At 35.8% G+C, this 15,096-nt stretch overlaps 2 protein-coding genes across 3 annotated transcripts; both read right to left on the bottom strand.

Annotated features, from left to right (window-relative positions):
• Positions 1 to 2,753: 2,753 nt before the first annotated feature.
• On the bottom strand, positions 2,754 to 11,831 carry pold3 (polymerase (DNA-directed), delta 3, accessory subunit). 2 transcript variants are annotated; one of them, XM_052100572.1, is made up of 12 exons: positions 11,702 to 11,831; positions 11,251 to 11,306; positions 11,049 to 11,151; positions 10,906 to 10,945; positions 10,667 to 10,799; positions 10,292 to 10,541; positions 9,993 to 10,065; positions 9,727 to 9,904; positions 9,212 to 9,324; positions 8,836 to 8,918; positions 4,969 to 5,047; positions 2,755 to 3,322 (listed from the first exon to the last, which is right to left on the bottom strand). In XM_052100572.1, exons 1-12 carry the CDS (start codon positions 11,756 to 11,758, stop codon positions 3,120 to 3,122), a joined length of 1,368 nt encoding a protein of 455 aa, XP_051956532.1. In that variant the 5' UTR covers positions 11,759 to 11,831; the 3' UTR covers positions 2,755 to 3,119. The 2 variants fall into 2 exon arrangements, with proteins under 2 accessions (XP_051956534.1, XP_051956532.1); XM_052100574.1 differs by lacking the exons at positions 11,251 to 11,306; positions 11,702 to 11,831 and having other exon boundaries at positions 2,754 to 3,322; positions 10,884 to 10,945; positions 11,049 to 11,115.
• Positions 11,832 to 13,542: 1,711 nt separating this feature from the next.
• Positions 13,543 to 14,669, bottom strand: defbl1 (defensin, beta-like 1). The gene is made up of 3 exons (XM_052100499.1): positions 14,537 to 14,669; positions 14,116 to 14,239; positions 13,543 to 13,996 (listed from the first exon to the last, which is right to left on the bottom strand). Exons 1-3 carry the CDS (start codon positions 14,589 to 14,591, stop codon positions 13,972 to 13,974), a joined length of 204 nt encoding a protein of 67 aa, XP_051956459.1. The 5' UTR covers positions 14,592 to 14,669; the 3' UTR covers positions 13,543 to 13,971.
• Positions 14,670 to 15,096: the final 427 nt, after the last annotated feature.

Raw genomic sequence — 15,096 nt, 5'->3', positions numbered from 1 at the left:
GTTTTTATACAAGGAAGAAAGACAAGCTGACCCTGTAGCAAAACATGAAGCACTTCATATTTATTGGCTTTACGAAGTGCCCAAGGCCAGTTTGAATTTAATAATGTGGGTTCACTTGATATATTTAGAAAATGCCTATTGATTTATTCCACCTGGGCTGACAAATACATTCCACGTCTGAGAAGCTACGCAAGATGAAAATAATTGAAATCGTACAGTGGCCAAAACCTTTAAATCAAATAGATGGAGAGAAAAATACAGGAAGACATGAAAAGCTACTGCACAGATGGCCTTATTCATCAAATTGAATTTTAGTTCAGGAATTTTAGCTATATTTTACAATTGGGTATTCGATTGTTTTTAAATGTATTTAAAACTTAATAATAAATACTGTCATTTTTTATTTAAAATAAACCACTTTTTGTGGAATTCTTTGCAGTTTAAGATGAGCGTTGTTTAATAACCCACATCACCAGATGATGAAGCTCTAACAGGAATGTCTTGGGTTCAATATAAGTTAAGCTCAGTCAACAGTGCTTATGACAATGTTGATAAGCAAACACACAAAATCATTTATATTAAAATTAAAGTTCACCTTGTTTATTTAAAAAAGGCAAAAATCACGGTTACATTAAGGCACTTGTAATGGAGGTGAATAGAGCTAGTCTATAAACATTAAAATAAATACCATTTCAAAGGTATAGCTACAAGACAAAATCAATTTACATACGTGGCAGGGCGGATTGCGGGGCCAGGTTGTAATTCTACACACCCGGCCCCTTATCAGGCTAATTAAGCCTCCGAGAGGGATAAAGGCCGATGGCAGACGGTGGTGTGACGAGAGAGAGATAATTTACGGACATGTCCGTCATGTGTCTTTTGTTTAAGTTTATAATTAAAATATTATTTACATTGTCAAGCCGGTTCTAGCCGCCTCCTCTCCATCGAACTACCTTACAACATACATGATACATGAACATGAATTTAGTGTGTCCTAATTATCTTGTGTTAAGTTGTATACAACTTTGTTATTATGACTTAATTCTAGTGAACCCTTTATAGGAGGTACAGGTGATAAATCTATTATTATATCACACTAAAAGCATGTTGAATGTTTACATGTTTTGGCCATACTTTTGAAACTGTGTGTATTTTAACGATTAAACGAGGGATGAGTTGAAAATCATGCCACAAATGCTGTTGTTTGAGTTTAACCAAAGTCAGTCCACTGTCGGCCATCTTTGGAACGTTCTCCGGAGGCTATTTCCAGTCATGGCAGTGCGGCTTCTATCTACTTGAATGGGGGGGACACTGAAATCCCAAAAAACGGTCGGTCAAGATTACTTTCAAAGAACATATTTCAAATAATCAATAAAATATGATAATATTGGAATCTTAAATTGTGCTTCTTGACCTCCTATTACGCTAAATCACGCAATTTCCCTGGCTTGTATTGCTAATGTGCATGAGCGTTAGCGAGTCAGGCGATGCCTATCAAGAAGGTGATTGGGCCTTTAACCTGAAAGGTGAGACTTCCTTTCTACATCTGTTGACCAGTGTGCACCCATTCATTTAAATAGAAGTGGTCCGTCTCGCTAAATAATCTCTGGTTTAACTTGTACTGAACCTTGAACATTCCTTTATCACCCTCCAGAGTCTATTCTGTGAACACAACTTCACTATCAATCCAATAATAGTTTTCTCAAGGGGAGAGTTCAGGTAGTACATTTCTCAACCTGTCACAGGTAATGTTCCATTCTTATAACAGTATTTTATTGGTTCACATAAAATCTTTTTCCATTTGTCTCCATAAATCATAAGGATTAAAATTACCAACAGGTAGCTGAGCAAGTGCACCTTGGAAGAATGAAGGTGAACCTGGAAACAGTAACTCGCACTGTATCATCGTCGAGCTAAAAGTATGGTCCATTTTTCCAACAGCTATGCAATCGAGAAAAAGGTTTTCTCAGAGACAAGGAGGCACCTGCAATTTCAAATGTCGGTTTTATAAGTTATCCAGGACAGGCGCATCACCCCAGTCTATGTCTGAGTGCCCAGAGAGAGACCTGCAAGGGGTATGCAAAGGAAACTACTAGTAAATACCTAACTGCAAAACAAACAAAATTGCTTTCCATCACAGAATGCAGTTGGATAACATCATTATTGTTAGGTAAGCATCAATGTAGAACACTTTCAGAATATTTTACTGTACCAACCTAGGAAATGGGACAAAAGTCAGAAGATTTCTTATCCAGACCTCAGGTTTGAAAGCACAATATAAATGTTTTATAGTACAGTAAGACACAACCTATTCTTGAACAATGCTGACTTTAAAAACACAAACTGAAACCCAAGGTTAGTAGCTTTTCCTTCTCGGAAATGCTTTGGAACAAAATGCTCAATTTCATGTATGTGGCACCAGATCAGAAGAGCTTTGCCTGATCTTGATATGCATTTCCTGAGGCATGCCATTCCACACACATTTTATTTTTATTTTGATATATCAAAATCTCAAAGATCAATGCAACTGTGGTGCCAGAGACTGTCATGTAGAAATATGAAGAGCAAAGTAGAAAACGACTTGTGTTTAGCAAAAACACATTATTTGCTAGAATTCTTTTTGAAATCTACAATTTTCTGTTATTCAATAACAGCGTTTTTTAAATGCACTTGGCTTAATAACTAAAGAAAGAAAAATTCCTGGCTAAACATTTCTTTTAAATAAAACCCATACAAACAAGAGGAAAAATATTACTATCTTTGATTTATTATTCAGAAACATTATTCAGAAACATTAAATGGTCATAAACATTGACAAAAAAACGAATTCACAATCTTTTGAAAATTCATTCCACAAAGCAGTTACGTAACACAAATTTGCAAGGAAAGACCACTTAATTTACAGACTACAACACACCATCACAACAGTCCCAGGACTGAAGTTCAGCATATAAAATTCTGATATGAAGTAGAAGCAGAAATCTACTCTGGTCTCATCTCTGAAGAGCATTTCAGTGAAAGATGATATATATCCTGTTTATAATCTGTGGTTCATGGGAAACAATGTGGGTAGGTCACTACTGAGAACTAATTGCTTAAAAGCTCATGAAAGGCAAAATTCATTTCTTCTGAAAAAATCCCATGATGGATGGCTGTTTTGTTGTTTTATTAGCCACAGTGGTCTTCTTCTGACGCTTTTCTTTTTTCTCGTCTTCTCTTTTTCCAAATGACTGCTTGAGTGAGCTTGTGTCCTTGGCTTGACTGTTGGGTTCAGACTCTTCACTCTCAGAGTAAGACTCACTCACATAACCCTTCTCTGTAACTAGTAAAACAGACAAATGAGTTATTAACTTTGTGAGAGAGTCACAGTCAAGAAGCACAACGGTTATTTCCTTCCAAAGTCACTGCTTTTGGTTACTTATCAAAAATCTAGGTGACTCTAGGAGGCACTCTTCTTGAAGCAACTTGAAGAGCCTTGCCTTTAGGGTTGGGAACCGAGAATTAGTTATCATTCAGAACCAGATATCAAGATTTTCTGTAAATGACGATGTACATTTCAGTCTGTTCTAACAGAAGCTATTGTATGGCTTCAGAAGACTTGGAATCTAGCACACAAGTCATATTAATAACCCTTATGGTGCACAAACATTCCTGCTTTTTGGTCTTTGAATACAAAGACTTCCACCACATGACCATAAGGTCAAAAATAATCTGGAAAGAACAGACAAGTTTCACAAATAGTGTCAATGCACTCGGTATGTTGATGATATGACTTCGATTTAAGTTTTTCTTTCAGCAGATATGCGTTTTTAAACCGTGTGCTAGAGCGTAATTGTACTACAGCCATGCATGTAGAGACTATTTAATATACTAGAACAAACACATTTTATTTTATAATTTTTTTTTTAACTTTATTTTTATATATTTTAACAAATTACAACAACAAACTAAACATTCCTTGACAACCACGGTGGCCTAAATAAAATGAAAAAGAAAATACAAAAAATACATAAAACACTATAGTAAAATAAAAATAGAGAGATAAAAAAAACAAACATATATATATATATATATATATATATATCCCCTTTTTTTTTTTTAACAACATGGAATAATTAAAAGTTTCACACCAGTCAGTTCACCTTCAATGCCTCAATGTATATACTAATAGGTGTCCACCTTTGTATGAAAGTGTCCAGTTTCAGTTGGAGTTGGGCAATCATATGTTCCATTCTATAAATAGATACAAGTTTTTCTCTCCATTGACTCATTTTTGATGGGTGTGGCTTCATCCAATTAATTGTAATGGTTTTTCGTGCACATAGGAGGAGGACATGCAGTTATCTCTGGTTTTGACTACAAAAATCTTGGGGTATTCCTTCAAGCAAAAAATACAAGGGAGTAAAAGGCAGATCTAGATGCATAATTTTCGTAATCTCATCCTTAACCCCTTGCCAAAATGTAACTAATTTTGGACATTCCCACAATATGTGTGTGTGTGGTCTCCTACTTTCCCACACTCCCTCCAACATTTCTCTGCTTCCACAAATTATCCACAAATTTTGATATCACCTGTGGTGTTCTAAAAAACCTGATTTTTCGTTTTCCAGTCAAACTCTTTCCAGTTATGATTGTGGATGCCCTTATGACATCCTGTGCATACGTTTACCCAAGTCTCATCCTCTATATGATCATTCATTTCAAACTCCCACTTTGTTTTAATATGGAACGTATTATCTGTTGAATCAAGCAATAGTCTGCTGTATATGTGCGACATATGTTTTTTATGTAGTGGGTGTTGTTTCTTTATATCAGTGAAATACTGTTCCACATTAGTTGGGGCTTTTTTTATTATTTCCCTTTCACAAACACATTTTAAATGTACAAAATCATTAGCATTTTATATTAATGACCTTGGTGATCCATAAGAAAGTACATGTGGAAATTATTAAATTAAATGTTGCCTACCAAAGGAGCCTTCTTCATCAACAAATGTGCGGGACTTCAATACACGCCTCCTTTTCCTCCTCTTGACCTCAGAGCTCTCCTGAACAAGGCAAATCCACAATCAATAGCAATTAAGAAAATATACAAATATGCTACAGACAAACACAAGATTCTGATTGGGGTGTCTGTTTCTTTGTTGAGCACACAAAAATGTTGGTATAAGCCGATCTCTGAGACTGATTATATGTCAGTTAACTCTAGATGGATATGCACATGTGACACACACATGACCTCATCTGTACTACAAACACCCTGACAGGCTGCCAGGGTCATATTTTTGACACACACTTGCAAAAATACAGTGAGATATGTCTAAATGAATGGCTTGTATATTTGCTAAAAGTTGACAAGGTCATGAGAGCAGAGCAGAGTGCGGGTTGGTAATTTGCCCCTCAACACCCATCCTTAAATTGTGCTGGGAGAAAATGCCTGCTGTTTGTGTGTGTTTATCCTATAGTATGCATATCCTAGATTAACAGTGGGAGTGTAGAAAGAGAAAGTTACAGGCTTCCCAATTAATTACCATGACCTTTACATTATTTTATTATCATGTAAAAGTAGAAGACTTCACTGTTTTAAGTGAAGTATTAATGTTTGTCTCTTTGGATTTACCACGAAAACTTGCCATGCACAGAACAACATTTGTGTTGTCCAGCAAACAAATTGAATGTGCAATGATGTGATGAATATTAGCGTTTGTCTGCCACGAGCCCGCAGATGCAATGCAAGACGTGAAGAATGTGAGCTGCTCTCTGAAGGCAGTGAATTTGGACACAAGCAGGTAGCAGAAATTTATGATACCATAATAATTGCGATCGGAAGCCTGCAAAGACGCAAATGAACATCATAACAAGTGGTTAACTCATTTGGTATGATTGTGTTCATATCAGCAGTGAACCGTACTGAAGTTTACAGGAACCATACCCAGACAACCTTAACAAGCAGACCTGGGTGTGGTTCGCAGGTGTGCACCAGAGTTCAGAAACAGCATTCACACATTATCCAAACAAACCGAACTTTGACATCATTCGACCCCGGGTGAGCACCAAAAGTGCTAGGGTGAAAGCACCCTTAAATGCCCACATAAGTTTTCTTTTGATCGAAGAAACATGCTTAAATTATTCAAGTGCAAGGGCTTATGGGTATTTCCCACAACCTCAGTTTTGTACTTGACTGTTTGAGTTAGCAGTATTGTATTATCTGGAAATAAATGGTCAAAATCATGCTGTTGGGAGCAAAAAAAACACAAATAAGTCACATCTGTATATAAAATGAGATAAGATGGGAGAAATTGGAATGCTCAACCAAGGAGCTCTGAGCACCCAACAGTCAACAGATGTAGAAAAGTCCCACCTTACAGTTAAAAGAGCCAATCACTTTTAGATACAGACATCACCGGTCAATCAACTCTAGAACGAGCATGCACATTAGCTATACAAGCCAGGAAAATTTTGTTTTTTTTAGCATAATATGAGGTATATATAAAAAAAGAAAATTCACAATTTATGATACCAGTATTGTCAGATATTCTTGCTGATTTGAAATATGGTAATTTTGACCAACCATTGTTTTTTCTCAATTTGGCATGCCCAATTTCCACTGCTTAATAGGTCTTTGTGGCATGACACCACAGAGACTCACAGCATGGGGAGACTCATGCTATTCACCGTGATCCAGACACAACGTACCATTGAGAGAGAGAATCACTAATCGTGACCACAAGGGTGTTACCCAATGTGACTCTACCCTCCCTAGCATCCGGGCCAATTTGGTTACTTGGGAGACCTGGCTGAGAGTCACTCAGCACACCCTGGATTCAAACTCGTGACTCCAGGTGTGGTAGTCAGCCTCAATACTCGCTGAGCTACCCAAGCCCCCTGACCAACCATTGCTGAGATTTTTTGCTAAGAGCTGAACTGGCATGACTGGAAGCCTCCTGACAGCATTCCAAAGATGGCAGACAGTGGACTGACTTGCTTGAAAGACTTTGATAAAGTAACACTGGCAGAGGTTGCATGCAGCCGCCCAACATCTTTGTAATGTTCAGCAGCACATCAAGATTCCCTCCATGGACATTCCCTCAGGATTTACTCATGTATCATAGTCTTTTCAGGGTTATTTTAATCGAGAGAATTAATCATCTATGACAGTTTTTCATATAATGTTTGTGTTTCATGAAAAATATATATGTAACAAATAAGCCACATCTGTCATTTGTAACTATGCTGTATACAAATAAACAGATTTTAGTCTGTGAGTAACAGAAAATGCCTGTTGTATTCTATTCATTAATGTTAGCGACTGTCTATCTGTGAATAATTCCGATATTTGAAACCCTGTTTGCTGTGCACTATTTATACAGTTTAATTACTGTGTGTGATGAAAAATTATTTTATGGGCATGTGAAGAAATGCATTTGACAGCGGTCAAGAGTTTGTTAGGACAATGTTATGATGGACAAAATATTAAAACTGCTGCATAAAATAATTTGTAAATGCAAAATACTCTGAATAGGCAACTTCAAAATCATTTTACCATCATGTTTTCATCTGTTTGTGTGTAAGAAAACGTGTTTTGGTGTGCGTGCGTTTAAACACTCATCATCAAAAATTACGTAAAAATTATGTATACAAGTCACTTCTGACTATCAAATTTAGGACCTTGAAGATGATGAAAAAAAAAAGCAACTTAGTCTAGAAAATACGGTATTTAAAATCTTAATTTTCTAGATTTGTAAGCTAAAGTTGTTCAAGGAAGTCATGATTATTTATTTAATTGATGTAACTCCAAGTTCATCTTAAAATGTATATTTTGTGTTAGGGATGTTAATGATTAATCGGAAATAGATTAATTGTCATTAATAATTTGATCGATTAAAGCTAATCGATCACCAAGTACTTCATTTCAAGACAAATGCGAAGTAATCATGACAGCAGATGTTGAATAGGCTGTCTATACAGTCACCTGCATGCTGCATGATACTTATTTAAATCACAGAAGAAGCCACAGCTACACAGGCTCAATGTAAACAATGTTGGATCGTGTGTTTCTCTATAAATTAACACACACCGTGATAGTGTGTTAAAATAAAATATGATAACAAGCACTGTTGATCTCCTCATTAGAGCCTAACCTATAATTAATTCAACGATCACCGGGAAAGCACAAGGTACATTCAGCTGACATCACATTATCACCAGAGAAGCAGTAGCATATGTTATGTACTGTGTTTATGCAGCGTATTACAATTTGACTTAATTTCTAATAAAAAAATAAATAACTCCAAAGATCTGAAATATCCCACGATCCACAATGTTAAGTTTTAATGAACTCAAATATGTATTTAAATTATAGCTATACCTTAAGTATCTTAAGACAGAAGTTACTTCTTACAGTATTTCATTTACAGTAATTAAACAATTCCAAAATTCGAAGTAAACATAGCCCAACTGTATTTAAAAACATTGAACAATGAATATTTTAAGAGGAAAATGCCAACACGTGCATTTTTTAAGTGTATTCATTTAAATTATACTTAAACAGTAGGCTACATGCACATATTATTTGGAGTCCTCCACTTGTGTTTTGCGATATTAACGTTAATGATTAATCGATTAATTGATCGTTAAATTCCACTACGATCGATTATGAAAATATCTGAAAACTGATATACCTATGTGTTCTACACCTTAATGAAAATTAAGTAACACAAAATGTTTTAGAAATATGTACATCTCTTGAGTAGAAGCCATTTATTTTCATATTTCCTGGATTTTCATGACTGTGGGAACCCTAAAGTTAACAATTAATATAGGGTTGGTGACTCACTTCTTGGTGTGGCTCTCTCTTCACTTGATCTTCTGGGCTGGGAGTATGCACATTAGGCACAGGGGGTGGAGAATCTGGAACAACTGGAAGAGAAGAGTGAGCAAAGAGATATATCATATACTGTATATATGTATTAAAACAGAGAGAGAGAGAGAGAGAGAGAGAGAGAGAGAGAGACACAATGAATGTTATCAATTAGTTTTTGTTTGTCAGAGAGCAATTTTGATATTTCATTCAGTGCTCTGCCCAGAGGGGGAACCATTTCTTTGTTTTTCTTCATTTTGGGTCACTGAGTGCCTCATCTGGATTGCTTCAAACTTGCAAAGCATGACGCAAACTTCTGTTCTTGTTTTTTCTCCCTCTATCGCTTTCCTACCGTCATCATCATCACTGCTGTCTGCCTGGGGCTTCTTTATCCTCCGTCTCTTCTTCTGTTGGCTTTCCATTTTCTCATCTTCACTGTCCAAAGGCTCAGAGCGCTTTGTTTTACTTATCAGAGGAGACAAACATTTAGAGCAGCTCATGATTAACGAGAGGAGTAATGATTTACTAATGATAATGACAAACCCCTGATATAAACAATGGGTCTGCATCACACTTTGAGCAATTGTAACATCACAGGGACCGACAGTAATTGGCCAGATGGCTCCGGCCAAGCATGAGAGTTCGGGGCAGGGTTGCACTTCCCCAATAGGGTCAAACTTTACTGGTTTTCTGTGATGCTTTAAAAATTGTGTTGCGGTCTGCTGGTTTAATTCTGAATTAATTCTGGTCACCAAATGTGTGTTGAAATTGCAAAAATAATTTGAGATCATTAGGAACCAATGTATGCCATCATTTCCAGCAAAAGTGCATTTATGAATTGTATAAAAATTAATTTATACATCTTACTTGCAACTATCTTGTGTTTCTTCCTTCAGAGAGTTGGACACCTTAGGTTGTTCCTCCTTAATGCCACACTCAGGTTTGGGAGATGGCTGCGACTGTTTCATACTCACAGTAGTGGATGTTGTTGAGCCTACATCTATCTCTTCTTTGATGCTTTTATTGGGTTTTTCGTCACTCTTTTCTAAATTTCACACAGTAAGAATGTTTGTTTGAACTTTGCATGTGTTGCTTCAATTTTGTAACAGACAGTTAAAACAGAGAATACTTACTTTGAGCAGACTTTCCAAAAAAGTTACTCATTGGGTTTGCTTTGGAGGATGGCTGTTTATTTGATGTTTCAACCTATAACAAATGACAAAAGAATTGAAAAACAATCTAGAGTACCATGTACAATAAAACATTATGTTATACCATAAGTCCTCAAACATGGGTTCGCAGGAGATTTCTATGAACTGCATCTCATTAATAGTATCTTAAAATAATATTTTGTGTGCTTCCAAAAATGTTGGAACCAAAACTATGGGTCATGGACCAAAAAGGGTTGAGAACCTCTAAGTTACACACTTACTAGAGACGAATCATCTTTCTGCTCCGTTTTCACTTCTTTGCTGGATTCTTGGCTCCGGGCAGCATTTTTGCTTGCAAACATGCCCATGATGCCTGATGCCTGTTTAGTACTGGGTTTGGAGGTAGCAGAAGAATTTTCACTCAAGCCAGGTTTACTGATCTCCTTTTGGGCTGGAGGGGTTAAATCCTGAGCTCTCTGCAGCACTGCAGATGACAAAGGGACGGCTGCAGCACAGCGTATGGCACTGTACCTGAAGACAAGAGGAGGAACGTGATGTTTGAGTACCATTTCAGAGGAATAGTCCATATTGTGCATGCAATCACTAAATAATGATGCAACTTGCTCTTTTTGTTGGGATTCGTGCAGATTACATACTTGCTGCAGTTTTTCAGGTTCTCCTTAACAGCGTCATAATCTGTACTGTAGAGTGGAGCACTATCCTTAAGTTCTGCTCTCTGCAAACTGTACACATGCACACTGATGGTCACATCCATCTTTGCTTTTACATCTGTTTACAAAAAAGGGTTTGTTAATCATCATAAATGTGAGATCAGAATAACCTGACAGAAGCTGAAAATATTTTCAAACTTACAGACTAAAAATGGTAGTCTTACCCTCAAGCTTATCCTCTCGGACAACTGACACTTTATGGCACTGAAAGGAAAGGAACAACTTCAACAGCATGATCTTAAAATTGTGAGTCCACACATCACTTTGTTACTATTAATAGTCCTCTGTGGTGGATCTCCATCCTTACCATGCTACCATTCTCCGAACACTTGCCAGATATGAGGTAGGTGGCATGAAGGGGAGTCTTTGAACTTTCCTTGCGCTTCTGCTCCAAGTAATGATACAACATTCTGCAAGGATACCACATGAAAACTGATGCCGTCAACATATCAGGACCAATTCCTTGAATATATTTAAACTAACATTAATTAAAAAAGGGCGGGGCTTACTGTTTGGCTGTGTTCACATGGACCCCAAGAGTTAAACTAAGCCATTTGTAGGTGACCTAGAAAATTAAAACATAAATACTGACTTTACTTGTACATACTCGTACACAGGGAACACGTATTATTTGAATGCACAGCAATTCCCTTAAGAAAAAGCGTTAGTTCAAAGAATAAATACAAATGTAAATAATGTGTCATGGCAGAACAGCTTTATCTGATGTTCAGTCTATCAGCATGGATATGAGCTATGCTATTTTATCTACAAACACATAAGATATTATTTTCTACTTGATATCCCAAAATAAGTTGCCATTTAACATACTACGTTACGAATATAAAGCACAAGCAAGTAAACATTATACGTTGTTGCACATAGTCACATGTAAGCTAGCTTAATATCTTATCAATCATCTCACTTTTAGTTGCAAAAACAATATTGCAAAGAGCAACTTACGATCTTATTTTGGTCATTGACGAATTCGTCTATGTTGTCTAAATACAGGTCATCCATTGCGAAAATTCCAGCAAATCCAGTTTCACGCTTTTGCTTCTACTCATCAAACGCGGGAACTGCTCTGGAGCTGTATTTACTTCCGGTCATGTGGGTTTGAGTGTCAAATAACAGCGCGAGTTTTTAGCTCCTTGGTCGAGTCACTTCACAAAACAATCTTCACCATTTTATGTACGTGTTAGTTAGTGCAAGTAATGGAGCTCCAATGTCAAATGAGTTATTCATTATGTGTACAACACAGAAGTTCAGTATTTTTTCCACAGTTGTTTTAAATTCCAGATGAAATTATATATTTTATTTTCTTAGGTTTTAATTTACATTAATACTTAATGTACTAACTTTGTACTTGTATTTATTTATTATTATTATATTGGTTGGCTGGTTTTAGCTGGTTAGGTGTTTGGTTTTAGAGTGGGTTTGGGAACTTTTTAACTGGTCAGGCTGGGAGACCAGCTTAAGGAGCTTAGGCTGGTTTTATATAGCCTAATATATATATATATATATATATATATATATATATATATATATATATATATATATATATATATATATACTGGCAACCAAAAATTTGGAATAATGTCAGATTTAGCTGTTTTGGAAGGATATCGGTACTTTAACCAAAATGGCATTCAACTGATCACAAAGTATAATCAGGACATCACTGATGTAAAAAAACAGCAATATCACTATTTGAGTAATTTTTGATCAAATCTAGACAGGCCTCATTTCCAGCAGCGATCACTCCAACACCTTATCCTTGAGGAATCATGCTAAATTGTTAATTTGGTACTAGAAAATCACTTGCAATTATATCAAACACAGTTTAAAAAAAAAAAAAGAAAGCTATGTGGTTCATTATATGAATCTTAACATTGTCTTTGTGTTTGTTTTTGAGTTGCCACAGTATGATAGACTGGCATGTCTTAAGAATATTAGGTCAAAAATGTAAAAAAAGAAACTTTCTCTAGAAACGCATCAGTCAATCATTGTTTTTAAGAATGAAGGCTATAAAATGCTTGAAATGCCAACAACAGAAAAGAGAAGACTCAGGGGTGCAGGCATTATGGGAAGAATTGCAAAGAAAAATACACTTTTGAAACAGAAAAACAAAAAGGAATGGTTAGAGTGGGCAAAGAAACACAGACACCGGACAAGAGATCATTGGAATGCATTGGAATGGCATTATGCATATTACATCTCTGGTGTTATGGTACATGAGAAGTGACTGACAAGACAAGTGGCAAGTGCTACAGGAAGCGTGGGGTGAAATGTCACCTGAGTATCTGGACAAAGTGACAGCTAGAATGCCAAGGATCTGCAAAGCACGTGGAGGATTTTTGGATGAGAACTCTTTGAAGTAGTTAAAGAAGTTATGAATGTTTTTTTTTTTTTTTTTAAATTGTAATAGTAATTTTTCATGTTATTATTGTCCTGACAATAAATACATTGTGATCAGTTGAATATCACTTTGGTGAATAAAAGTATACATTTCTTTCCATAAGAGCAAAATATGAACATTATTTAAAACTTTTAGCCACCAGTGTATGTATATATACATATATATACATACACTGGTGTCCAAAAGTATAAAAAAAATATATATACATTATTTTTAAATAGTAATCTACTATTATTATTATAAAAATGTATTAGTATTATTTTCCCCAGCAGACTTGAATGTCTTTTTGTTTTCTTCCAAGCTTTTCAGGTGATCCTATAGCACAAACACATGAAGATTTATTAAAATATCATTAAGAATTAGGTTTCAAAGGCTTAGATTTACATATTTACAAAGAGGTAAACAATGGTCAGTTTGTTTTATTGCTCCATTAGTGCAATTAAATGTACAGACAAAAATATGTTTTTATTATCATGTCTGTAGACATATCTTCAGTATGTCATGAACAGTATTGTTCCTTAACCATGATGGTCTAATCAAAATCCTTGTACACACAACTGATGCTACTGTATTAGATGACAGTGTTATACATACATACAAGCATTTAAAAGTAGATTAACCTTGCATAATATCTATGCAGATTTCACAAAGACATCGCTGACACATATCTCCATGCACTTAACTTAAATAAAACATTTAAGCATGGGTTGAGTAAAAAAAAAAAAAAAAAAAAGAATTATGACAGAACAGATTGGATTCACATGGTGGACTCTTCTTTAGGAACGACTGGTGCTGCCTGATATGTTTTTACTTCTCATAGAAAATGTGATACACAGCATCTGCAAAGAACCATACAAAAATATTAATGTATTTAAAGAAGTTACTCAGTATATACAATGGACATGACAGACTATTGCTATGTTATAATGCACAGGCCTAAATGTATATCAGAACTTACTGAAATCCCTTGCCACAGCCTAAGGGTCCAAAGTAAAGCTCTGATGGAAGGCACACTCCTTGTCGGCAAACTCCACTGAGGCTTGCGCAGCTCCAGGGAAATGATATAGCCTCAGCATCTTTGCCTAAAACCAAAACCAAATATTTTGACTTCATACAGACCAACACTGACAGATGAAAGTTTGCAAAATAAGCCTAAAGTGGATTGAGCAGAATATACAAGCTGATGTATGCAGAAAATGTTCTTCTGTCCAATGAAATTCCAGAATATTACTGTCACTTCCACTAAAATCACAATAAAACTGTCTATTTTTGCATTTTTGTCCCGTGAATGTAAATACAAAGAAAAGTTTCAGATTTACACAACCACATGCATATTATAAAAGGAAATCTATAATCAAATGCAAACACACAAAACTTACAGTGCATTGCTAACATGCCCATAAGAACCAAGGCAAGCATAATCTGAGGTTTCATATTGGTTTCTTCGGATGGTGATACTCCTGAGACTTTGGCACAGTATTCTTTTCAGGCTGTGTCTTATTTTCCAAGTCACTAAAGAAGGAGGAGTGACTCAATTAAAGTTACTCTAATCAGACTTTAAGTAAAAAATGTAATTATGTAGCTGAATGAATGGACATACTGTTCTTAATCCCATTTGGTGTAATAAGAAAATACCTAAAATACAAGAGGCATTCATAACAGAGTACCATCACAAGATTTAGGCTGCAGCAAATTATCAACATACAAAAGAAAATCATCACCTGATCTGAGACACATGCTTGTCCTGACGGCTGTAATTTTTTGTTGAATTCTCACTGAAAGATGGCTTCTTGGATTCCATTCAATGCAGAATCATGCATTTCTAAGAATGCAATTTAGAAGCATTTGGTGTAAGGATTTATAAGCTTCACTATAGCTTATTGTAGTAGCTAGGATATACTGTAACAGAACAGTCTTTTAATTGCTCATTAACATGGTC

Source organism: Xyrauchen texanus, chromosome 31 (assembly GCF_025860055.1).
Source record: "Xyrauchen texanus isolate HMW12.3.18 chromosome 31, RBS_HiC_50CHRs, whole genome shotgun sequence".
Classification (NCBI taxonomy): Eukaryota; Metazoa; Chordata; class Actinopteri; order Cypriniformes; family Catostomidae; genus Xyrauchen; species Xyrauchen texanus.
Note: the sequence above shows the minus strand (reverse complement) of the source record. Positions and strands in the feature narration are given on the sequence as shown.

Coding starts and splice junctions, on each gene's coding strand:
- pold3 (XM_052100572.1), bottom strand. CDS start 11,758: ATGGATGACCTGTATTTAGACAACATAGACGAATTCGTCAATGACCAA. Junction 11,152..11,250: donor CATGTGAACACAGCCAAACA/GTAAGCCCCGCC, acceptor GTATCCTTGCAG/AATGTTGTATCATTACTTGG. Junction 9,325..9,726: donor GAAACACAAGATAGTTGCAA/GTAAGATGTATA, acceptor TCCTCTGATAAG/TAAAACAAAGCGCTCTGAGC.
- defbl1 (XM_052100499.1), bottom strand. CDS start 14,591: ATGAAACCTCAGATTATGCTTGCCTTGGTTCTTATGGGCATGTTAGCA. Junction 14,240..14,536: donor GGGCATGTTAGCAATGCACT/GTAAGTTTTGTG, acceptor TTTTGGTTTTAG/GCAAAGATGCTGAGGCTATA. Junction 13,997..14,115: donor GGCTGTGGCAAGGGATTTCA/GTAAGTTCTGAT, acceptor GGTTCTTTGCAG/ATGCTGTGTATCACATTTTC.